At 44.1% G+C, this 26538-nt stretch overlaps 1 protein-coding gene across 1 annotated transcript in view; it reads right to left on the bottom strand.

The window, feature by feature from the left end:
• The window catches only part of LOC141086031 (uncharacterized), a 971752-nt gene that overhangs the window by 885289 nt on the left and 59925 nt on the right, over positions 1 to 26538 (bottom strand). The window contains exons 9-13 of the mRNA XM_073571764.1: positions 15204 to 15389; positions 13758 to 13989; positions 13549 to 13668; positions 8017 to 8184; positions 5991 to 6094 (exon numbers count right to left, since the gene is read on the bottom strand). Coding sequence (XP_073427865.1) covers positions 5991 to 6094; positions 8017 to 8184; positions 13549 to 13668; positions 13758 to 13989; positions 15204 to 15389 — 810 coding nt within the window. The remainder of the gene's footprint in view (positions 1 to 5990; positions 6095 to 8016; positions 8185 to 13548; positions 13669 to 13757; positions 13990 to 15203; positions 15390 to 26538) is intronic.

Below are 26538 nucleotides of genomic sequence, written 5' to 3'. Positions count from 1 at the left end.
TAACCCCTTTCAGACATCCATATGTACATGCATGTTGGTGTGGGTGTATGGAGCAAGTTCAAGAGCTCCTCACACTGCTCCATTGGTGGAAAAACCAAAACGTTATGGATCTCAGAAATGATAATAGAAATTATTTTTTTTATTTTTTTTTTTACAAATTTATTAACTTTTCTTTACTATAAAAATATAATTTTTTTACTGCACGTTGAACACTGTAAAAGAGAAAAAAGGCAGAATCGCATTTTCTTTTTGTTAGCTCCCTTTTATTTGCATTTTAAGTGCATTATATGGTAAAAATGGAAGGTGTCATTCAAAATTACAACTCATCCAACAAAGAAAGTTAGAAAATATGATGCATAATGTGGCAGCTAAGGGGTTCTATAAGTAGTCTCCTTGTGTGTAGTCTCAGGACCAGGGTCAAACTGTATGATCATTAAGCTGTAACCCAGCTTTCCCAGTCCCAGCAGCAATTTCAGAAATTAACATCATTGAGGTATAAAAAAACGAATTTTCTACATCTTAGCACCAGTCTCAGCATGTAACATCACTTACAGTAAACAAAACTAACAATGACAGACTGGTACAGAGGGAAGAGGACCCTGCCCTTGTAGGCTTACATTCTACAGGATTATAGGGAAGGAGACAGTAGGTCGGGGGTTGTAGTAGCTCCGATGATGTTGAGGTGGCCGTGTGGTCATTACAGGTTTTAAGCTTTGTTGAAGAGATGGGTTTTCAGGTTCTGTTTGAAGGATCCAAATGTGGTGGATAACCGAACGTGTTGGGGCACAAAATTCCAGAGGATGGGGGATATTCGGAAGAAGTCTTGGAGGCGATGGGGTGAGGAGCAAATAAGTGTGGAGGAGAGAAGGAGGTCTTGGGAGGACCGGAGATTATATGAGGGAAGATATTGAGAGATAAGTTCGGAAATATACAGAGGAGAAAGGTTATGCACGGCTTTGTAGGTCAGTGTTAGTAGTTTAAACTGGATACGCTGGGAAATTGGGAGCCAGGGATTTGCAAGGAGGGGAATCAGGAGTGTAGCAAGGAGAGAGCTTAATTAGTCAGGCAGCAGAGTTAAGGACGGACTGGAGGGGTGCGAGAGTGTTAGAAGATAGGCCACAGAGGAAGATGTTGCAGTAGTCGAGGCGGGAGATGATTAGGGCATGCACAACATTTTGGTAGAGTGGGGGTTGAGGAAAGGACTGATTTTGGAAATATTTTTGAGCTGGAGGCGACAGGAGGTGGCAAGAGCTTGGATGTGCGGTTTGAAGGACAGGGTTACTCCGAGGCAGTGGATTACTGGGACAGGGGAAAGTGTGAATTCATTTATTGTGATAGATAGATAAGGTAGAGAAAGTATGTGAGATGGAGGAAAGATAATTAGTTCAGATTTGTCCACATTGAGTTTGAGGAAGTGAGAGGAGAAGACGAAGGATATGGCTGATAGACACTCTGGTGTTGCGAGTTCATTTTTCCCTTCACCATTGAGGTCTGATGAACTCCCTCCTCTGGTGAAGGAAGGTAGTGAGGCTGATTACCAAACACATGGGCAGCTAGATGATGACTGGGTGGCTGGAATTGAGGACTGGATATAAGGCTGCCGACGCCCTTCTTCCTGGCTGGTGATTTTCCTGCTGGATTCTTGGAGACCAGTCTGATTCCTGCATCTCAAAGCCAAGTTTTTCTGCTCTGCTTTGTACACTTCAGTTTTGTTTTTGTTTTGCCTTGTTCTTTGGGAGTTCTGCCATCCCCGGCCGGGGGGGTGAGCTGAATTCCATTTTAGTCTCTGATCTGTTGATCTTTTGCTCTGTCTTCAGAATATACCTGAGTGCTGATATAGTCTTTTTGAAGCCTAGCGACTTCAGGGCCTGTTTTTCCTATCAGTCGGTTGGCTCATTTTGATAGGGTTTTTGCGGATGGCAGACAGCAGCTTTACTATCCTGTCCTATGTAGTTAGCTTGGGCCCCATCATTTGCTCAACCTATCTTTCTATCTGTGTTAGTGTTTTCATCTTGCTTCACCGTCATTATATGTTGGGGGCTGCCTATTGCTTTGGGGTCTGCTCTGGGGCAGTTTAGTTTTTCCCCTTTCTGTCTTTAGGCTATGTAGTTCTCCGGCTGTGATCGAGGGGTCTAGGGCACCGTAGGAACCCCCCACGGCTACTGCTAGTTGTTGTGGATAGGTTCAGGGGTCTGCAATCCGATAGCTGCCAACCTCTCTGGTTTTTCTGGACTTAGCTGGTATTTTGTTTTTTCCTCTTTCGGTGACTCATCATAACACTCTGGGATTCTTGAGAGCAGAGAGGTTACATCTGGGCCAGAGAGGTAAATATGAGTGTCATCAGCATATAGATTGTACTGGAAGCCATATGGCTTTATGAGTTGTCTCAGGCCAAGGGTATAGATTGAAAAGAGAAGGGCTCCTTGGACAGAGCCTTGAGGGACACCAACAGAGAGGGGGGTGAGATGAAGAGGTAGTATGGGAGTAGGAAATGCTAAATGTGCAGTTGGTAAGGTATGAGGAGATCCAGGATAGGGCAAGGTCTTTGACACCAAAGGAAGAGAGTATCTGTAGTAGGAGGCAGTGACCAACTGTGTCGAAGGCAGAGGACAGATCTAGAAGGAAGAGTATAGAGTATTGTCTGTTAGCTTTGGTTGTAAGTAAGTCGTTAGTAAGTTTGGTCAGGGCAATCTTAGTGGAATGGTGGAGACAAAAGCCAGATTGTAGGTTGTCGAAGTGCGAGTTAGATGCAAAGTAAGAGGAAAGTTCAGCGTGGACATGCTGCTCGAGGAGTTTGGAAGAAAATTGGAGCAAAGATATAGGGAGATAGCTGGACATAGCACTCGGGTCAAGGGATGGCTTTTTGAGGATAGGTGTGATTGTGGCATGTTTGAAAGCAGAGGGGAAGGTACCAGAAGTTCGTGATAGATTGAAGAGATGGGATTAGTGTAATGGTGAGGTTGGGGAGGAGGTGGGATGGGATGGGGTCAAGTGCACAAGTGGTGAGGTATAATTTGGAGAGAAGATGAGCAAGCTCTCCTTCAGTGATTTTGAAGAGTGAAGTTATGGGGTTAGAGCATTAGTCTGGCATACAAAGGGATTGTGGTGGTCCGACAACAAAGACTTGCCTTGTTTGGTCTATCTTATTTTTGAAGTTCGTGGCAAAGTCCTCGGCAGAGATTAGGGAGGTCAGAGGGGGCAGTGGTGGGTGGAGGATGAAGGTAAAAGTGTTGAACAACTGTTTGGGGTTGTGGGATAAGGAAGATACAAGGGATGTAAAGTAGGCCTGTTTAGCAGACGTGAGCGCTGATTTGAATGCAAGTGTTGCTTGTTTGAGTACAGTGAAATCATCTTTCGAATGTGTTTTCTTCCACCGCCGTTCTGCAATTCTGGAGACTTGCTGAAGCTTTTTAGTGATGTTATTGTGCCAGGGTTGTCTATTGATTCGTCGCACTCTGCTATGCATGACAGGGGCAACCGAATCCATGGCTGATGCAAGAGTGGCATTGTAGAAACTAGTGGCAGTGTCTGTGTCGTGGAGTGAAGATATAGAGGACACTGGCCAAATAGTAAGAGAGTGTGTGAGGTTTCTGAGGGGGTGCACGTTACTGGACATGGGTGACAGGTGAGGAGGACAGTGATGAGAAAGTTAGTAGATGGTGGTCAGATAGAGGGAGAGGGGAGGTTGTGAAGTTAGATAGGGAGCAGAGACGGGTGAAGGCCAAATCTAATGTGTGTCCGTCTGTGTGGGTGGCTGAGGAGGACCACTGAGTAAGTCCAAAAGATAAAGTAAGGGACAGGTGTCTGGAGGCTGCTGACTGATGGGTGTCAATGGGGATGTTGATGTCAACCATGATGATGGTGGGAAAGTCAGCAGAGAGAAAGTGAAGAAGCCAGGTGGAGAATTGGTCAATAAAGGCAGTGGTAGGGCCTGGAGGTCGGTATATGATGGCAATTTGGAGGTTGGATGGGGAGTAGATGCAGACAGAGTGGACTTCAAAAGAGTGGAGGATAAGGGAGGGTAGAGGTGGGATTGGGTTAAAGGTACAGTAGGAAGAAAGGAGAAGGCCCACTCCTCCACCATGTCTGTTGCCAGGACAAGGAGTATGGATGAAGTTTAGGCCACCGTAACATAGCGCAGCAGGGGAGGCTGTATCAGAGGGTGTCAGCCATGTTTTGGTGAAGCCCAGGAAGGAAAGATTATGAAAGGTAAAGAGGTCATCTATCACTTGGAGTTTATTACAGATGAATCGGGCATTCCAGAGTGATCCAGAGAGAGGGGGCAGGGTGGTGGGCGTCAAGGGTACAGATTTGAGGTGGGTAAGACTTTGGGTATTTATATTGGGTTGGGAGTGATAGAAGGGGGTAATAGTGGGAGGTATGAGGTGTGGGGGTCCAGGACAGGGAGATATGTTGCCAGCAGTGAGGAGAAGCAAAGAGAGACAAAGCAGGTGGGAAAAGGAGAGTGGGCGGCTTGTTTTGTGATTTATTAGGAGAGATCTGAGGTTGAGGAGCAGATAAACGGAGGAGGTCAGGTGGGGAGGCAAGATGGAAAGTGAGACTATTACTTGGTTATAGGGTGCTGGGGTCTGCGGATAGCGAAAGAGATTGAGGAGTAATGGAGCCAAAACTGTTAGAGCATATGGCAGCATGATCAGAGTAAGTGTGGAAGAAAGAGAAAGATATTTTGTACATTTAATAACAGTGGTTAGACGTACGTTCTGCTCACTTCTGGTTCATTTCTGGCATATTTCTGCTCTATCCTTTTAGAGACATCCTTATGGAGACAGACCACAGTCAGACAGACCTGCGACTCGAAATTTATAACAAGCTAAATGCACATGAAATAGGCCAGGTGTGATCAGGAGGGAGGGGCAGCAGGGAGCCTGCTCACAGACACAAGAGGGGATTAATTAGTCAAAGCAAAAATGTAAACAGGAAATAGTCAGTTCCAAATGGACATAAAACCAACTGTGTTAGCATCAAGGAATTAAGGTGAGAAAACATGCAGGGGAAAAAAAACAGTAATGTCAGACAGATACAGTGTGAGTGGGTCAGGATTGATGGGTGATTGTATAGCAATCAGTAGACATACCAGTAATAGACTAGCTGCTCGATAGCTGTGATACGTGTGGGGACTCCCAGTTTCAGGCAATATTGTTCTCCCTCGCATTTATCCGTTATAATTTTTTCTCTTATTGGTTGTTTTTATTTTGCTTTATTGTGTATTTAATACTCCTTATTTTTTATTTTATGCCTGCATTCATCTCTCATTGGTTATTTCATTTCCTCTGTATGGAATTTATATTTATTATTTATTTTTTTATTGATATGCAGTTTTCAACAAAAACAACAAAAAAACGGACAGGAGGGGAAATCAATATGAGCAGAAAAGTTAATAGTTTAAGTGGCAGGAAAGTGTGAAGTTAACCCGTCGGTCATTTCATGCAACCCTAACCAAATACTGGCAGGCTCGCTCATTAGAGAAAGCTGTAGTTTATTCTGAAATGCTGTAGTATTTCAGAAAAAAACGTAGTTAAAAAAAGGCAACTGAGCAGCTCCCTCCTCTTTCTGCCCACCCAGCTCAACATCATTGACAAGTGTCTTCCTATATGCAATTCGGCCGAAATGAAGAAGCCAAACGGATCCGCTAGGTGAACGTTCCATCCCCAACACAGTTGTTTTCTTAAAGCTATTTTATTCTTGAAAAGCTGTAAAACATCTTTTTTTTATAAGAAAGCCTGGCTTTATTTCATGTTGCTTGTGGATTAGCTGCATGAAATGTCTGACAGATTCCCTTTAATTAGAGTCTTGCATAGAGAAGTCTGTGCTGCGAACACAGAATGACCCAAACATATGATACAGAGGGACATTCCACCCTATAAATGAACATGATAATCCACAGAGAGGAATAGGACATGATTGTGGACAGTAATACCTGTCCTGTATTTGTCAAGGTTTGTAGTGACATTTTCTAAGAGCAGATGTACCTTTCAAGTTCTTCTGTTAGCTCAGTATAGAGATGCCTCAGTTCCCAGCCCTTGTCTCCTTGAAGAGTTAAAGATGACACTTTCCTCAATTTCATCATAGGATCCTCAAAACAGAAAGACAATCAGCAATGTATTGCACATAGCCTTACTTGCTTTAAAAAATTATTTAAAACGGACAATAATAATTATATACCTAAATTAGTGCATCCCAAACCATATCTCCGGAACACAATCAGAAAGTAGCACATTTAAGCCACATTCACACTATCAGTATTTGGTCAGTATTTCACCTCAGTATTTGTAAGCCAAAAAAAGGAGAGGAACAATCAGAGGAAAAGTATAATAGAAACATGTCACCACTTCTGGATTTATCACCCACTCCTGGTTTTCACTGCAGGTAATTAGCATTTAAATCATATATTACAGGTTTACTAGAGCAGCAGTTACTAAGTGAAAATGACATTTTACTCTCCATGCAGCCACTCGCTTCCAGTCATCGGAGCGGTGCAGGGACTGTTATAGTCACCGCTCACTACACAGTGAGCACACTGTAATCACCCCCTGTACTTTACGTGTATCCTGCTCTGTACACATACGCTGCACAGCAGGTTGCCCAGGTGTGAATGTACGTTTTACGGCACCCAGGGCAAGAATTCAGTTTGGCGCCCCTCCTATAAGCAGTTCAAGTGGTTGGCGTAGTCGTCATGTGATCACTCATATTCAAATTGCACAACTTACAGTCATGTGCTGACTAGCCATTCTTCATAATTCTGTCAGTTTTCAGAGATAAATAACAGCTCCTGTCCACTAAGAGAAGCAGGAACAGAGGTTATTTGGCACATGAGCATAAGTATGAAAATCGCATATTAGTGAAGTGGCCATGTGATAACGGACAGAACTAGCAAGCAGAGCTGAATCCTGCTATGCTACAGTGCTTAATGTTATATTTAAAGGGATTGTCCAGGTTTATGATGAGAGTCGGCAGTCACTCTATTTGACTACAGGCTTCTTAATCCTAAAAGCCTGGGCACTGCATGTTCTCAAGATTCTCTCAGCTGGCTCACTGAACGGCAGAATCCCATGCGGAGATGCCCCGCCTGCTCCCTATATGCAGCCTTGATTTGTCACTGAGGAATGGAGGGGAGTGATTACAGCATGCTCACTGTAGTGCACGGTGACTGTTACAGACTGATGACTGCAAACAAGCGGCTGTAGGGAGAATATACTTTCATTTTCTCTTGTGTTTCCAGTAAGCCGGCCTGACATGATTGAAATGCCATTTGCCATCAGATTACCAAAACATCTGCAGGTAAACAGTGTTTGTTGGGAGCAGGTTCCCTTCAAATTCAGTGTATGGTGCATTCATTATCAGCTCTTCCGACATACTTTATTTAGGCCTCATCAGGTGCCCATGTATGATGGCCCGAGTACAGACCACGATGCACTACACAGACTGGCTGCTGCATGTCTCCTGACGCAAAAGTAAAAAACTCATACATGCCAGAGACTGTTGAGTTGGAGTTGGGAGTCCAACAGTCAGCCCATACATCACGGTCTGTACATGAACCGTGTTTCAAAGATGTCTGAATTTGGCCTTGTGATGGAAGAAACACATACTTTTTATATAACTATATTTAGTTATATAATTTTTCTTAATATGCTACATTAATACTGAGCACTTTTTACTTTTGACCTTACTGTTTAATTAGGCCATAAAACACTGCCATGTAATAGAAAGGCACAATGAGGCCAATTCTTCAAAGATTTTACACCAGAAAACTGGAGTAAAAGCTTTCGAAAGTAGCAAAATTTTTGCAACTTACGGTAATATGTTTTTTTCACCAGTTTTACTCAGCTCAGTGGAAATGGGCCGAACTTGGGCACAGCCGGGGCAAGACAGGGGGGATGGACATGCTCTTAATGAATTTATTGCCTATTTCAGCAAGTAATATTATTCATCTCAGCATCATGGTTGTTTAATATACTACCGTATACACAGCTTTAACAGCAGCATGTATCTACGTACAGAGATTCTTGCTCGAAGTCCTTTTATCCAAAAGAGTTTACTGATGGTGGGAGTCATATTCACATGAAGAGGAGGACTGCTTGCCATTAGTTGGAACATGTCCTTTAATTGACTGAGTTCTTCTAGAAACATATTAAGTAAGTGGCTATCTTTATCCTTTAAATGATCCTAAAAATATTAACGCAAAAAGAATTTTAATGAAATTTATAAAAAGTATCTTTCTTGTCCTCACATAACTAATATACGGCTACGTTCACACACATTTTTTGGATAATAAATGTTTTTACATGCAGTTTTCTACTATTTTTTCCCAGCGATTTTTGGTGTATTTTTAAAAATTATTCACATGTCATGAGTAAGACTACTTAGTGAGACGAAACACGTTGACTGGGTCACGTCGACCATGTAAATTTTTCTTTTGTAAGCACTATATTTTCTTTTGGAAAATAAAAAGAAAAGGACAATCCAGTCCTGTTGAGCCAGACTCCAATTTTTTCTATTATCCTTGATGTGAGGGCCAGGGCGAGGCCAGTGTCTGAGCTCCAGGTGGATGAGCATAGAGCATCTGGGTGAGCTGGAATCAAGTTTTATAAATAATAATAGATCATTTGGGTCCCATACTTCTCTTAGATCTGTAATATCAAAAACGCAATATACATTAATACTTGCGTTTTTTAACAGATAAAAAAAGAGGTTTATGGAAGAAAAAGCAATGCTATGGGAAAACGTGCTTGTATTATATTTAATATTTTCATATTGACTCCCAATAAAAATCTAGTCAACAAAACTTTATATTTTGTATATGAAAAATAAACATAGTATGAATAACTTATGGGCTAATACAATATTTATACAAGAATAACATAGCTGATTAAAATGGCAGAAACCTCATCATATGAGCTAAGAATATAAATCAGAGGTGCACAACCTGTGGTTCTGTGGTCACATGTTGTCTAAAATGCTATTCTGTGTGGCCCTCGACCATCTGGGCAATTACATGCTTGTCTGTGTCTGGTGGTTCTCACATGCATTTGGCATGTTAGAGAGAAGAAGGTGTGTAAGTGGCCATATATACACACAACTATCTTCATTAAGGCGCAGTCATACTGCCATAATACTCGCGAGGTGATGGCAGCTCAATCTTTGGACTGGGCAACAGCTCTCCTGACCTGAGCATGACAGTTTCATGTATTTCTATGTGAAATGAAAAAAGAAGGAATATGCAGCACTCACCAATAAAGCTGAAAAACTGTGCGTCTTTATTTCACATGAATTCCATCAACAAATAACCCCTCAGCAGACAAGATGAACCCCAGAAAAGACAGTTCCTGAACTAAAAATGAACATTTCTCCAACTTAGCAAAGAGAAAGTTCTCCCGGAGCCTCTGGAGAACTGCTTGAAGGTGACCAATGTGAGCCTGTTTATCTGGCGAATAGATTAGTATGTCGTCCAAATAAACTACCATAAAACGCCCAATAAATTCCGAGAAAACATGGTTAATGAAACTTTGGAAAACTGCTGGTGCATTAGTCAAACTGAAGGGCAAAACAAAATTCTCAAACAGCCCCTCAGAAGTGAGAAAAGCAGTTTTCACTCATCCCCTTCCTGTACCCGGATCAGGTTATATGCCCCCTGAAGATCCAACTTAGAAAACCATTTGGCCCCAGACAATTGGTTGTATAAATTGTGGATAAGTGGATGGGGGTAAGTATTCCTCACAGTGATCTTATTTTGCTCACGAAAATCAAGGCATGTCTGTAATCCACCGTTCTTTTTTTTTTTTTTTTTTTACAAAAAAGAACCCCGCCGCTACAGGAGAGACAGTAGGGAGAATGTGCTCTTTACGGAGACTCTTTAAGATATACTCTTTCATGGCAGCCCGTTCAGGACCAGAGAGCTTGTACAAACAGCCCTTGGGCAATTTAGCATTCAGAACAAGGTCTATAGCACAATTAAATGGGTGGCGTGGTGGCAAAACCTCAGCCTCCTTTTCAGAGAACACATCCTTATAGTCCTTCAGGTACTCCGGAATACCCTCCAGACCAATGGATGACACAAGTACAGAAACAAAGCAATTTTTAGAACAGTTAGGGATCTATTTCACAATTTCCTGGGATTCCCGGTCAATGACCGGGTTATGAAGTCGCAACCAGGGGAACCCCATCATCAACCCCACAGAAAGATTGTCCAAGATAAAACATGAAATACGCACCTGGTGTGTGGCCCCCACCCTCAGGATAAACTCCTCCAAGACAAAATTAATGCTGTCCTTAGTGAGGGTGTAGAATCAATGGCCACAACATCATAGGAGTCCCCAACCTAAATATCCCTATCTTACAATTGGCCACCAGTTTTGAGTCAATCAAGGTCACCGATGACCCACAGTCCACAAAAGCTGAAGTGGGCGTAAAACAGTTCTTAATACCAAGTCCCACCTTCAGCACTACTTTAAGAAATGAGGAAAATGTACCTGAGAGTCTGGGTAACCTCCTCGACAGTTACCAGACTTAGGCATGTTCCGACATCTTGGAGGTCAGCGGACAGGAGGGGCAGTCCTTCTTCCAATGTAACAGGGCACCACAATAAAAGCAGAGCTTGCCTTCCCGTCGACGCCTCCTCTCCATCTCCTTGAAGGTGGTGGCCTCCAACTCCATGGGCTCAGCTTGAGGCACCAACAATGGCTTAAATCGGGAACAAAGGAGCCTCCCGTTGCACAACTCCTCTCTCCCGAAGTCTCCAATCCATGTGGACGGCCTGTGTCATTGCCTCCTTCAGAGAGTTGGGAGGTGGAAAGAGAGCCAGAGTATCCTTTAGATGATCAGATAGTCCCCTTCAGAATTGGCACCTGATTGCTGAGTCATTCCAAGACAAAGAGAGCTTTCCCTTTGAGAGACTCATGATCGTGTCCTCGGCCAATTTGACCCGATCAGGTTCATCATAAATCAGCCCTACTGCTTCAAAGAACCTATCAACAGACACTCTCTCAGGGGCAGTGGGGGGTAAAAAGAAAGCCCAAGACTGTGAACCCTCCCGGAGTAAAGATATGACAATCCCCACCCGTTGACTCTCATCACCCAAGGATCGGGGGTCTGAGGGAAATAAACAGTTTGCAACTTTCCCTGAACACACAAATCTTATCCTTCTCCCCAGAGAAGGTGTCCAGGAGCTTGACAGAGGGTTCAGGGGAGTGCAAAGAAACATCAGTCACACCACCATCCTAAATGCTAGATGAGGGGGAAACACTCTGAACAGTCTTAATTGTCTCAGCCAACTCCCTCTGTACCGCTGGTGGGAAGTAGCCAAGGCCATATGTTCAACAGATAAGTTCTGCATCATTTGGGTCAGACTGGTTACCTGGTCCATCAGAGTACAGAGCGGATCCATAGCACAAACAGAAATAGAGATTTCCAATAATTAAATGGCTCAGTGATAATGTCGTGACTCCCGGGATGCAATATGGGAGGCAACCCCCAGGGGGCGATGCAGTACCAGAAGCAGAAGCATCCCGGGACCTGCAGTAAAGCAGTGCAGGTGCCGCCAGATGGGAGACGACCAAGCTGAGTAGAAAACAGCCGGGAGTGCGGTGCCAGAGAAGGAGACAGAAAACAGAGTCAGAAGCACAGTCAAAACAAGCCAAAGGGTCGGAGCCAGACAAGACAGAGCAATACAGAAACGGCAGACAGAAGAACGGGTCAGGGATCAAGCCAGGTCATACACTGCAGAGGTCACGCATACAGGGAAACATTCGGATGAGCCTAGGGGACAGGACAGATACAAACACAGGGAGTCAGGGAACAACGAATACACGCAGAGTAACACAAATCAGCTGCTCTAGCCGAGGGACCGGGATTATCACCGACACCGGTCATCGGCCACAGCGCAGATAAATAGCCACCCACATAACAGAAAGAGGCCTAAAAGATTAACCCTTACCTGACAAGGCCGGGGTAAGGAAAGCAGAAAACAAACCCTGGCCTGGATCATGATACCCACCTGCTGGGACTCATCCCCAGAAGATCAGAGTCATAGATTAAAAAATAATTTACAGCTTCCTTTGAATGCCCTAAACTGGTCCCTCACCTAAAAAAAAATCTGTGAGGAAGTGCCACAACTGGTTTGGAGGTGGTAAACTGCACGTCAGCGGGTCCAGAAGACATAACTTCTGTCGATAGTGGAGAGCTTTGGGAAGCACCTAGAGTACTAAACTGACCATGCAGCTGGGACTGGGATGATTCTAGCCTTTGGTGCTCCATGGCCAGATCTTGTACCATCTGGGTCACAGAGGGCACAAACTTGATACATTGGTGAGGGCAAACAAAGTTTATGGCAAGATGTAATGTGACGCTAGTCACTGCTCACAGACAGACCATGAGGAAGAGAAGTCAAACGTTCTGGGGTCAGTACCAAGAGAGAATGCAGAAAACCAAGGGAAAAGGCAAAGGAGTCAGGTCATGGTCCAGGGTCAAAATACCAGGAGATAGCAGGTCAAAGCAAAAATACAAGACAAAGGGATAGTCAGAACACGGTCCAAGGGACAGGCAGCGGAAGATCATAGCTCAAAACAACAGAATAAGGCAAACATGCACAAACTATGTTTGGCAGGGATCAGAGGCAAGCAGTTCAGCTCACCTAGAAAAAGACCCCCCAATCACAGACTGGACAGCTGCACTGTGAATCAAAGCACCAACAGCTCAGCATGCCCATCACAAGTTGTCAATCAAAACTCTTACAACTCAGCATGACCCAGTTGCCATAGGACAGCAAAAGAATCACTAACTGAGTGGAAAAATCGTGACAGAGCTAGATAAAGTGCAGGAGGGAACAGAATCATGATATTAGGACATTGGAAGTAAATTTCCTGTTTTCAGTCACACGGGTGTGCTGCCACAACTGCAGTCACCATTCAGCACACAGTGCGCGGCAGCTGTAAGAGGCACATCAGATTAGTACAGAACCTGCTGTCAGCTAAGCTGCCGAGGTCCAGCTTAGAGCTGCCGCTCTGTAACTGTAGCCACACAGGGATACCTGTATGACTGAAAGCAGCAGCTCCAGGGAAGAATAAAGATCATTTTTCCAAGTAGCTACGCTTTCAGTGCAGTGGCTGGGCACCTTTCTAACACTAATAACCTGCAGATTAACCCTTTATCTGCAGTTTGATGCCATTATCCAACATGATAGGTTGCATTGACAGTTTATTAAGTGTTATTGGCTTAGTGTGACAATGTGACCAGAAAGGTTAGTGCACTCCTGATCTAAATAAAGATATCCATATACAAATTTTCAGGAAATGATTATAGTATCAATATTTGCAGATACTGTAGCTCATAATATGAAAAGACGTGAAACTGGAGACGCATGAATTACAGTATATATATATATATATATATATATATATATATATATATATATATATATATATATACAGTATTTAGAAGAACAACTGCTTAAAAATTAAAGGTATATAGAATATCAAACTTAGCTAAATGGTAATGGGAAAAAACAGAGATTGGATTATAAGCTGCAGCTATTACCTTAACAACATCTCTTCTGGCGACTCCTTCAAACACCTCCAGCAGCTTTAGATGGGAAGCTATAGTAGGACATTGATCCAGACTGCTTCTAAGAATATTTCCAAGCTGATGTTCCAGACTCTGCCAAAAGATAAATTAACAAAATGCTAGAATCCTTGAATACGCTTAAATTTGTGAAATAATATATGTTACTGATTTTTAAAAGGTACCTTTATTGTAGTTCTCAAGTCAAAGAAAGCTTTCTGAAAAGTACATTTTTTACCAGCAGTTAAAACATCTGTGATTTGATTCATAAAAGATTCTTTGGCTTGGCAATATGAGCTCCAGATTTCTTGCACCATAGCATCATAACTTGGGGTTCCAGCTCCACCAATAACAGCCACGTCATTTAAGGCCTCAAAATGTTTCATTGTTTCTACCACATCAAGAACATCATTGCACCTAAAAAGAAATGTACAAAGATAACAAAACTACATTATATGCTTTTTTTTCTCGATGTATGGGTATGACCTAAATACAGCAACCACATACATTTTTTCATTCAACAGATAGAAATATCTCAAGCACAATGTGATCAGATAAACTAGTCAACTAGAGATGAACAACTCGATTCGCACTGCAGTGCAGTGGTCTGGCATCCAGTTCGGTCCTCTGTGAGAGGCAGACTATACTTTCAGGGATCATATTTATAGACTTCAAATGGTGACATGTACTTAAAGTCCAAACTTCGTTTCCACTATGATGAGTTTTATGGTTTTCTTCTGAGGTTTGTTTCTTCTCATCCACCCCTTTAGAACACACGTTAAAGGGAACCTGTGAGCAGATTTTTAATCCCAAATTTATTGTGTATGGTTAATAGCTAGACAGCCCAGGTGGTTATTTTATACTGTAATTAATTTTGCAGTGTATGAATTTAATAAAGCAGGGTGTAACCAGTTTTGAACATTATCCACTATTTTGAAGTTACGCTCGTACGTAGTGATATGTATTTACAGGGGCCTATTTGCTACTAGGCACTGGACGTCCGGTGCCTAAAGCCGCAGGTTGCGGGGGCTGGTTCTGGCATGAATGGAAAAAAAATGTATTTTTCTATCTCCTTGTACCTCCACCAGATAAAATAACAAAACCAGTATCTTTATGGAGGGAAGGGGTTGAATTAATTGTATTCACGTTATTAAGGCGTGAATACAATTAAAATTTTGAGTGAGCCGGCACGTCCAGGTTTAGAGGAGCACCACTGCGCTCCCTGCCCCAACAATCAGTGGCTGGATAACATTGCCTCTTTATAAACATCTCTGTAGCTTCAGCTCTCCTCTTATAGGGCTGTTAGCTCAGCTATACTCCATTCCGAAAAAGTGGTTAACTAAAGCCTTCATATTTTTTAGATAGCTGTCAATCAAAACCAATCAGCCAATTGTTTGGCTAGCAGTTATCTTGCTAAACTCTCTCATACACAGGAGTGCTCACTGTGTTCTCTATGAGAGAGCTGCTGCCAGACATCTCTGGTGGTGACTTAACTCTTAGCAAACAAAAGGATCTGCAGTCTGAAATTAGATGTTCTGTATCCTTATCAACCCTGACAATCATGTAACATGGGCCCCCATGTAAGTTTACAATAAACTATTTTTATCATTTTGCAATTAAGACCATCTCACCGTTCCATAAACATATTCATATTCTGGAAACAGGGAGCATTGTGCAGAGGCCATGGAGAGTCTATCCAAACTGACTCCTCATTTTCCAGACTCTTATCATCAAAGAACTGATCTCCTCCATACACCCATGGAGTTGGTATTTCATACATGGTAATCCTCTGGGACATTTCCAATGACTGCTTGTTTCTGTGAAAAACATAATTATTTGTTATATGGTTACATATACTGTATATGATATACTGGGCCGCATCTGTCCCGAGGAGAGATGAGCAGCTCAGGACCAACCAATATTCCTATAACCAAAAAGTTTCTGGTTGAATAAGAGAGATGCACCTAAGTATCCCAAGATAAATCAAAACTTAAAATGGTGCTACAAAATATCACACAAATATATCAACTTCATTGAATATAAAATATATTTAATTTTTAATAACATAGTAGCTCAATGAAGGGCTAACAACAACCCTGCCAAGGATATAGACAGTATATAATTAGTATGCCCACATATCTATTGCATTACATTACCTAACGGCTAACATATACATCAGATAGAGTATATTCATTGTCCCTGCAGGTAAAGTTGCTTGCCCCACTGATGATTTCTGAGCTGCTTACACTGTGTGCTTTACTGTTCAGCCATCATACTCTTAGATAAGAGCCGTGTGGGTTTCTTAGTTGGCATAGCTTGCAATAGTGGAAGAATGATCTCCCCCCCAAAGATCATATGATAATTTTAATGTGTCATGTTGATGCATTTCTCAGCTGCTGCAGTAATTTATAAGGCAGGAGTTTGGGGCAGGAAAGGGTTATCAAATAGTGAAAAGCTCATGGAGGAGCTTCAGCTATATAACACGCCAGAGTGCCTGTAGTTACAGCACAGTGAGCATTCTTCGGGCTCCCTGGCACCCCCCTCTGACCCAACTTCCTAAAAACTCCTGTCTTACCACTCAGTAGCCCCTCCTACACTTAACCCTCTATACACTTACTATGAACGATATCTACAGTGCACACTAGTATTCCCCCATCTAGTGGCCCAGAAAGGAACTACACCTACCCTTATTTATAAGAACTATAGTACTAAGGTGCCCTCCTCTAATGCCTCAAAAGGATGCATTTCACTTTCACTAAACTGTACATGAGCATTAATACACATCATCACATTATATTATTTACAGTATTACACTAAAGGAAAACAACATAATATAATATAGTTCTACAAAGAATGGAAACACATGTATGAATGTGGCAGTACCATAAATGTGAGCAATAATACATATTACTATGTAGCAGTACCGCAAATATTAATCAGAGACATTACCAACATTAGCATATGTAAACATCAACACAAGGAAAACAATTAGATGAAGGGAAGCAAGGAGGTAATTATATCTCACCCCTTACAAAGGCACCATGTAGAGACAGTGAACAGTGGGGGAATGGGCAGAGGTGAGTATTTATTTATTTTTTAATGTGGAGCATATTATACTGTATGGAGCACTATGTGGGGCATATTATTCTGAATGGAGCACTATATGGGGCCCATTATACTATATGGCACACTATGCTGGGCCTTTATACAGTATGGAGTACTATGTGATGCCATTATACTGTATGGAGCACTATGTGAGGCCATTATACTGTATGAAGTACTATGTGGGGTGCATTATTGTGAATGGAGCACTATATGGGGCTCACTATACTGTATGGAGCACTACATAGGGCCATTATACTGTATTGAACACTATTTGGGGCCCATTATACTGTGTGGAGCACTATGTGAGGCCATTATACTGTATGGAGCACTATGTTGGGCCATTATACAGCATGGAGCACTATGTGAGGCCATTATACTGTATGGAGCATTTACACAGCAATCACGCCATTTGTTTTAAACAATTTACCGATCTCTGAATCTGATAGCTGTGTTGTACGGCTTGTTACGATTACAGAGTCAGCAAATATGTCTCCCCCTAGAATCCAGGGACATACACATACACTGCTAAGTTCAGATGTGCCTCTAAGTGCCAGTATTATCTGCTTTTGGGGTCACTGCCTGCAATGCAGGTTAAGGCTACAGTCACACTATCAGTGTTTGGTCAGTATTTCACATCAGTATTTATAAGTCAAAACCAGGAGTGGGTCAAAAATGCAGAAGTGGTGAACGTGTTTCTGTTATACTTTCTCTCTGATTGTTTCTCACCTGGTTTTGGCTTACAAATACTTACGGTATGTAAAATGCTGACCAAATATGGATAGTATGAACATAGCTTTAAGTATACAAAATTATCCCAGTGTCTGCAATTTTGTAGGTTCGAGTCCTGGGGAGATAAATAAAAAAAAATAGAAAATTACATTTTTGTAATTTTTTTTTTATAATTTTTTAGTAGTTTTATAAGAACAAAACAATCTGACTTTTTCTCCATCTCTAGGATTCTGAGCATAGAGATATATTGCTATATACAGATGTATCTCTATGTATCATTATCATCTGCCTGCAATAGATCTCAAGATTCCCAAATTCTCCAATGTTCATCAATGTGGGCTGTGGCTAGAGTTTCTTCCTGTGAATATGGAGGTTGTGAGTTCAATTCTCGGTGGAGACCAGAGAAGAGAATGGTTTATTTTATTTATGTCTGTGTTAGCAGAGAAATGTGGCCCTGCCCACAAGCGTAGGAGCCACGTTGCTAGAGAAGAGAGTGAGAGGAAGTTGGGACAAAAGCCCTGACAGAGCCCTAAAATTGGGAGAGTCCCGCTGAATCCAGCAAATTTGGGAGCTATGCCCAACAGGAGCAAAGTTAAGAACCACGGTGGTGCAGAATTACTGGTAGTCCTAAGACTACTATTGGCTGGACAAGGTCTCCCTGATATGAGTGATGAATTGCAAGTTGCCACCTAGTGTAGAAGATTTGGAGAAGGAATTCTATGTATTTCCTCAATGCAACATCTGGAAAGGTAGCTGCTGCAAAGGGTGTACAGGAAGTAGCACAGAAGGATTCTACTAGTACGGAATTGTATGACTGAGATCTTGTTGAGGATGAAATGTTGAGTACTGTCATGTATATCCATCTATGTGTAAATGTGAGAGGGTGGACAGGAGTTCTGTCCCTCCTCAAGAAGACGTGTCAAGTGAATTAAAATTGCTAAAATTTGTTTTTCTCTGATGACAGTAATTGCATATATTATATAAAAGTTTATTTTATCCTTATAGCCAGTGTGTGTCAGGTTCCTGACACGTATAATGTGTGTATTTATATACTCCTGCTTTCAGGTGTATGTGTTTCTAGTCATGGTTTCAGCGCATGCGCAGTTGCACACCGGCCGCTGGTCACATCACATCTGGCCAATTCCGGTGACAACGTGGGTGAGGGAAAATATTCCTGTGACATCAGTACCCAATGCTGCCCTCATATGGATACCATTCCGAGACGTAGGTGGAGTGGGGCAACACCGCACACGCGAAGGTGGCAGCGGCCATTTTTCTTAAGGGAAAAGCTTAGGGAACACATGTATAGGTATTAAATAAGTAGAGATGCGAACCTGAAGGTGAAAGATATATAGTGAAGGAAAAGGAAGGAACAAGGGGAAAAAAGAGAAAATGGGAAGAAAAGAGAAAGAGGAGAGGGGGGAATAGGAAGTAAAAACTCCCGGTTGTAAACCGTTTAACTCCTTGAGATGGATTGTGGCGTGGGACTTGACTGTACGGCGGATAGGTATGGGATATTGTTGCTTTTTTATTTTTTACAGGAGAATGATGGCTTTGCTTGGATTGGGAGTTTAATAAAGATGTGAAACCAGTGTGCTTAATTATTTCATTAAAATACTTCATTATAAATGTCTGTGTGTTTTTTTATAACCTTTCATACTATTGGATTAAGAATGGATAGGTGTCTTATTGACACCTCTCCATTATTAACTGGGCTTAATGTCACCTTACAATAGCAAGGTGACATTAACCCCTCCTCATCCCATATGCCACCTGCTACAGGGCAATGGGAAGAGAGAGGTTAAGTGCCGGAATTGGCGCATCTTACAGATGTGCCTTTTCTGGGGTGGCTGGGGGCAGATGTTTTTAGCCTGGGGGGCCAATAACCATGGTCCCTCTCTAGGCTATTAATATCTGCCCTCAGTCACTGGCTTTCCCTCTCTGGCGAAGAACATTGCAGGGGAGCCCACGCAATTTTTTTCCGTGATTTAATTCTTCAATTTAACACCTACAGCAACAATTTTTTACACACATACAATAATAAGATTAGTAGTCAGAGACATATATAAATCAAAATGATATGCAATCGTTTACTGTATGCAAACCATGTGTCATAACCTGTCGGCTTTGCAATTATTTTACAGAAGCCGACAATTGAATTATTGGCTATTCTTCTATCTATATCTCTATCAAATATAAAAATACACTGCTCAAAAAAATAAAGGGAACACTAAAATACCACACCCTAGATATCTCTGAATAAAATATTCCAGTTGCAAATTTGTATTCATTGCATAGCGGAATGTGTTCAGAACAATAAAACATAACAATTATCAATGTAAATCATAATGAATATCCCATGGAGGTCTGAATTTGGAATGATACTCAAAATCAAAGTGGAAAATCAAATTACAGACTGATCCAACTTCAGTGGAAATACCTGATGACAAGGAAAAGATTCTCAGTATTGTGTGTGGCCTCCACATGCCTGTATGGCCTCCCTGCTGTACAATGCCTGGGCATGCTCCTGATGAGGCGGCGGATGGTCTCCTGAGGGATCTCCTCCCAGATCTGGACTAAAGCATCCGCCAACTCCTGGATAGTCTGTGTTGCAATGTGACGTTGGTGGATGGAGCGAGACATGATGTCCCAGATGTGTTCAAACGGATTCAGGTCTGGGGAACAGGCGGGCCAGTCCATAGCTTCAATGCCTTCATCTTGCAGGAACAGCTAACACACTCCAGCCACATGAGGTCTGGCATTGTCCTGCATTAGGAGGAACCCAGGGCCAACCGCACCAGCATATGGTCTCACAAAGGGTCTGAGGATCTCATCTTGGTACCTAATGGCAGTCAGGCTACCTCTGGCGAGCACATGGAGGGCTGTGCGGCCCTCCAAAGAAATACCACCCCACACCATTACTGACCCACTGCCATACCGGTCATGCTGAAGGATGTTGCAGGCAGCAGATCATTCTCCACAGCGTCTCCAGAATCTGTCATGTCTGTCACATGTGCTCAGTGCAAACCTGCTTTCATCTGTGAAGAGCACAGGGTGCCAGTGGCGAATTTTCCAATTCTGATGTTCTGTGGAAAATGCAAAGCGTCCTGCACAGTAGTGTTGGGCTGTGATCACAACCCCCATCTGTGGACATCTGGCCCTCAGAACATCCTAATTGAGTCGGTTACTAACCATTTGTGCAGACACATGCACATTTGTGGCCTGCTGGAGGTCATTTTGCAGGGTTCTGGCAGTGCTCCTCCTGTTCCTCCTTGCACAAAGGCGGAGGTAGCGGTCCTGCTGCTGGGTTGTTGCCCTCCTACAGCTCCCTCCACGTCTCCTGGAGTACTGGCCTGTCTCCTGGTAGTGCCTCCAGCCTCTGGACACTATGCTGACAGACACAGCAAACCTTCTTGTCACAGCTCGCAATCATGTGCCTTCCTGGACAAGGTCTAATTTACTGAGATAATAACTTTTAGGTTTTCACTGGCTGTAAGACGATAATCAACATTAACAGAAATAAACATTTGAAATAGATCACTCTGTTTGTAATGACCTCTACATAATATATGAGATTCACATTTTGTATTGAAATAAATTAACTTTTTGAATTCCAGGGTTTACAGATATCAAGGTATACATCCTTTCAATAGCATTGAACTAAAGTGCAGCAGTGCAGTGCAAAGTAATGCAAATCAATATTCTATACCTGAGGTCATGATTTCAATAGGACTGTGTCCAGAGTAGATGCCGCAGTGTGCTTAGCTGTACCTTGAGGTACCTTGAGTTACAGCTAAGCACTGTCATGATACCAGTGCTGGTGGACCTGCACTTCTGGGGTTAATGTTTTGATCTCAGTGCAGACTCTTACCTGGGACTTATTATGGTGGCCTCTCATTGGTTCTGGGAAAGCTTCTTATAGCCTCAGGAAGCTCCCATCCCCGTCAGTTATACTTTCGCCCTTGGCATAGTGTGGTGACCCCTGAGTGTGTTTGTGCTGTGTTCTGGTTGCTTGTTACTCTGTATACGACTCGGTCTGTTCTCTGGATATTGCTTGTTGGATTCTGCCTGGTACCTTCTATGTCTGTTTGGTTTTGACCCCTGCTTGGCCCCGACTATCCGTTCTGTCTCTTCCCTGGTACTTTACTGCTATCTCTGTGTATGACCTCTGTTTTGCCTGACTGAGTATTTCTTTTTAGTGTCCTGCCATCTCTGGAAGCAGAACACTAAACCCCGCCCCTTGCAGTCACATGACCGTAAGTCCTTCACTGCTTGCTAAACTTCAGCGTCCCCAGGTCCTGTTTGTACTTTCCGGCTGTACCTGACCGCGGGCCCCCCTACAGTGCGGGTGAGTCCCTGCTTAGCGGAGGCTGCTCACCGGCGCTGACAGGACCCTGACATTATAACTGACCATTAAGTTTTGGGGGGTTTTTGTGCAGAGAATTATGGATCTCATACAGTCTCTGTCTGACCAGATGAAAAATCTGAGTCAGATGTTTCAGGATTTATCCCTGGAGCAGCAAGCTCTGGCTCGTTCTCAGCAGCAGGTTTCTGAGACAGTGCGAGGGGCTTTAACTGCTGGGTCTCTGGGGGCTGGGGAGAGTGATGTTGTTCTGGTGTTCCCAGAACCACCTGTTAAACTGCCTGACTTCTTTTCTGGGAACAAAAAGGAGTTCAGGATCTTCATGGAGGGTTGCAAACTTTTTTCTGGGGACGAAAACCAGAAGGTAGGGGTCATTATGTCCTTATTAAGAGGGTCTCCACAAGCTTGGGCTTTCTCCCTTCCTCCCACTGCCCCTGAGAGAGTGTCTGTGAATGCTTTCTTTGAAGCCCTCGGGCACATTTATGATGAGCCTGACCGAGTGCGATTGGCAGAGGACATGGTGATGAGCGTCTGTCATGGGAAACACTCAGCTGAGTGGTTTTGTACTGAATTCCGCCGCTGGGATGCAGAGATCTCTTGGGGCAACGCTGCGCTTTGAGGTCTCTTTCGCAGAGGCTTGTCCGAGCGGCTGCAAGATGCCTTGGCGTTACATCCCCCACCTAACTCTCTCAAGGACGCCATGACCCAGGCCGTCCGGATGGACAGCAGACTGCGGGCCAGAGGGGTGATGCAGGTGGAGACTCCATTGTTCCACAGTGGAAAAGAGACTGCCCCTGAGCTCATGGATGTAGGCGCCCTCTCCCTGAAGGATACGGAGAGGAAACACCAGAAGGACAAGCAGTTATGCTTTTACTGCAGTAAAACGGGACATTGGAAAAGGGAGTGTCCTGATTGCCCATCTTCGACCCGGTCGTCGGGAAACAACTAGGTCTGGGTAGTCAGTGGGGAGACTACTCAGACCCTCAGGTACCCTTTTCCTCGTTTTCTAAGGTTTTACTTCATGTGGAACTATTTGTGGACGGTAGTTCTTTTCCCTCTACAGCCTTCGTGGACTGCGGATCATCGATTAATCTCATTGACTGCCAATTGCTCACACGCTGCAAGATAGGGACAGTTAGGCTCAAGGTTCCGATTAAGGTGGTGGCCATTGACTCCTCTCCCCTCACTAAGGAGGGAATTCTCTTTGTCTGACTTGTTTTCGCTCAGAGTGGGCACTACTCATGTGGAAAACCTAAGTTGTTTGGTTCTGGACAATCTACCTGCAGGGTTGGTGTTGGGCATGCCCTGGTTACAACGCCATAACCCAGTTATTAACTGGAAAACGGGGGAGATTGTTCAATGGGGGTTTAATGATTTTAAGTCGTGTGATAAATCTGCACTGCTGGTTGAACATGTTAAATCTGTGTTTGTATCATCTGTCGAGCTGGAAGGTATTCCTTAATGCCTTAAGGACTTCGAAGATGTATTCTCTGAAAGCGAGGCCGAGACGTTACCGCCACATAGACCCTTTGACTGCGCTATCGAGCTTGTCCCGGGGGCTAAATTACCTAAAGCCCGTCCGTTTAATTTATCCGGCCCTGAGTGCTTGGCTATGAAGGAGTACATTGCTGAAAGTCTGTGCAAGGGACACTTACGTCCTTCAGTCTCACCTGTGGCGGCAGGTTTCTTTTATGTAAAGAAAAAAGATGGCGGGTTACGTCCCTGTATCGATTTTCGGGAGCTTAATCAGATTACTGTACGGAATACGTAACCCCTTCCGTTGATTCCCGATTTATGTAACCAACTATCAGGGGCAAAATGGTTCTCTAAACTGGATCTTCAGGGGGCATATAATTTGATAAGGGTCCGAGAGGGGGATGAATGGAAAACTGCGTTCCTCACATCCAAGGGACTGTTTGAAAATGTAGTCATGCCGTTTGGTCTTACGAATGCCCCCGCCATATTTCAGAATTTCATCAACGTGGTATTCTCGGATCTCATTGGTCGTTTTGTTGTTATCTACTTAGATGATATTTTGATATACTCCTCCGACAGGCATTCTCATCTGGAACATGTACGAACTGTTCTCCAAAGACTGAGAGAAAATCATCTGTTTGCCAAATTGGAGAAATGTGTATTTTGTGTTCAAGAATTGTCTTTTTTGGGATTAATTGTATCCTGTGAGGGTTTTCGAATGGACCCCAAGAAGGTGCAGGCCATTGCGGATTAGGTGCAACCCCGAGATCTTAAGGGTCTTCAGCGCTTCTTGGGGTTCGCCAATTATTACCGCAAATTTATCCGGGGGTTTTCACAGGTGGTCAACCACTCACGGATCTAACATGCAAAGGTGCAGATGTGAGAAATTGGTCCTCGCTCGCAAAAGAGCTCTTTGCGACTCTGAAAAAATGTTTTATGTCTGCTCCTGTGTTGGTACAGCCATATCCGTCCAAACCATTTGTGGTGGAGGTGGATGCCTCCGAGGTGGGGGTGGGGGCAGTGTTGTTCCAAGGGCCTGTCACTCTTACCAACCTCAGACCATGTGCTTTCTTTTCCAGGAAGTTCTCTGCTGCTGAAAGAAATTATGATGTAGGCAATAGAGAGCTTCTTGCGGTCAAGTTGGCGTTTGAGGAGTGGAGGCACTTTTTGGAGGGGGCCAGTCACCCGGTTACTGTGATCACTGATCACAAAAATTTGTCATGCATTGAGTCTGCTAAAAGACTAACACCAAGACAGGCCCGTTGGTCGCTTATTTTTTCTCGTTTCCAGTTTACTATTACTTTCTGTCCAGGGTCAAAGAATGTCAAGGCTGATGCCTTATCTCGCAGTTTTCATCCTGTGTCTGCCCCTGAGCCACCGTCCTCCATTCTGCACCCTGGGGTGGTGTTAGCAGGGATCTCGTCTGAATTGGAACGGGAAATTGAGGGGGCCCAGTCGCTGGCTCCTGCGGCCAAGCCAGGGGGCAAGTTGTTTGTCCCAGAGCAATTTCGCCTTAAGCTCTTGCAAGAGTTCCATGAATCCAAGCTGTGTGCTCACCCTGGTATATCAGCCACGCAACTGGTGGTGGCTAGGATCTTCTGGTGGCCTACCCTTGGTTCTGATATAAAGAAATTCATTTCTGGTTGTGGGGTCTGCGCTCGTTCTAAAAGCTCTCATAGCCGGCCAGCGGGGGAGCTGATGCCCTTGGCAGTACCCGAAAGACCAGGGACCTGTGGCGCCCCTGAGGCTCAGTCGCCACAGAGGTACTGCACCTTCTCCTAAGGTGTAGTGCCCCACCATCCAGGTAAGGTGGGAACTCCTTTCCACACTCCAACACTCTCACCCCACACAACAGGGTAGTTCTGCACAACCACATTGCGGCTCAGTGCTTAGAGAGTAGCAGAGCACCTCTGGTGGTTCCCTGCTTGGAACACTGGATGAGCTGGGAGGTGGGTGGAGTTGAGATATATAAAAGAGTGGGAAAGTGTAGGATTACAGGTTGAGTCTGGCAGAAGGTCAGGCGGGTAAGAAGTCACTCAAACAGGAGTGAGGATCCCTGGAAGAAGGGATGGAGGAAGGAGTGCTGCAGCTACCTCAGTGATCTGAGCCAGCTGGCACGGGATAGGGAAAGAAGGAGAAAGACGTAGAACTGCAATCTAAGCTTCCATAAGAGAGAGAAAGATCAGTACGGAACGAAGGAGTAAGGAGAACAGCGAGGATGTGGGTTGGAAGAGGAACCCTGCCTATAGGTTCTCAGCGCAAGGACAGGGCCCGGTCCCCGAGGTTGTATGGGCACTTATGGTTCTGCAGCAGACACTGGTGGAGTAGTTGGCTGTAAATGCACTACTCCCATCTAAGACTTGGGGCACACCAGCAACTGATTAGAGAGCCGGGGCTCAGGAGAAGGGAGTCCCCGAAGCAGGCCACAGCTGTCTGCCATACGAGTAGAGTTCTTGGGAACATCAGACAGGAGGAACTCCAGGGTACCACGGTACTGGAGATCTTCATACTTTAAGGCGCAATAGAGGAGTCGTTCAGGAAAGGTACATGTTGGCGGAGTGTTGGAGAGGAGCTTCGCATCTGGCCTGGCGGTTGGCTGAGTCTCTGACCCGGAAGACACGGCCTGGAGGCAGGCACCCTTGTGTACCGCAGACTGTGAGTAAAGCTTTGGAACTGCAAGCCTCGGTGTCCTCCATTCATTCTTGCACCAACCTGCTCAGCACCGCTACATCTGGGTACCATTCTTTACACTGCCTGCGCCTTTCCACAACCATTACAACTACACTGCCCTGGGACATCAGCCTTGCATATGGAGGGCTATACCATCACTGCTGCACCATACCATCTGTCCCAGAGGATCTGTCTGCAGCGTCGGCTTAACACCTTCCTTGCTGAGCACCACAGGTGGTGTCACGAACTATTACATTCCATTACCTACATTCCCTCATTACTTGGGCGCCCAGGGCCACGGACCGGGTCACCGCTGCTGTTACACCTTCCCCTGACACTGGCCCGGTACCGAGTACCCCACAGCCCTGGGAGGGCGACCCAACTTGGCGTCACAAACAGGATGATGAGACCCGATGCCATCGGGTTCTGTGTGCCTGAGATTTGTTGGACTTTGAACTTTTGAAAATGTGCAGAAGACCCAATTTAATAGACTGTGACATGAATATTAAAAATGGCCGCTAGCGCGAAGAAGAAGGGCGTGAAGAGATAAGAGGTCCTAGGAAAAGACCACGAAGAGTCTTGGGCCTCCCCTGCCTGAATTACTACCTGACAGCTACATGGCC

Source organism: Dendrobates tinctorius, unplaced genomic scaffold (genome assembly GCF_039654945.1).
Source record: "Dendrobates tinctorius isolate UK_male_01 unplaced genomic scaffold, ASM3965494v1 ptg000007l, whole genome shotgun sequence".
Taxonomy (NCBI): Eukaryota; Metazoa; Chordata; class Amphibia; order Anura; family Dendrobatidae; genus Dendrobates; species Dendrobates tinctorius.
Note: the sequence above shows the minus strand (reverse complement) of the source record. Positions and strands in the feature narration are given on the sequence as shown.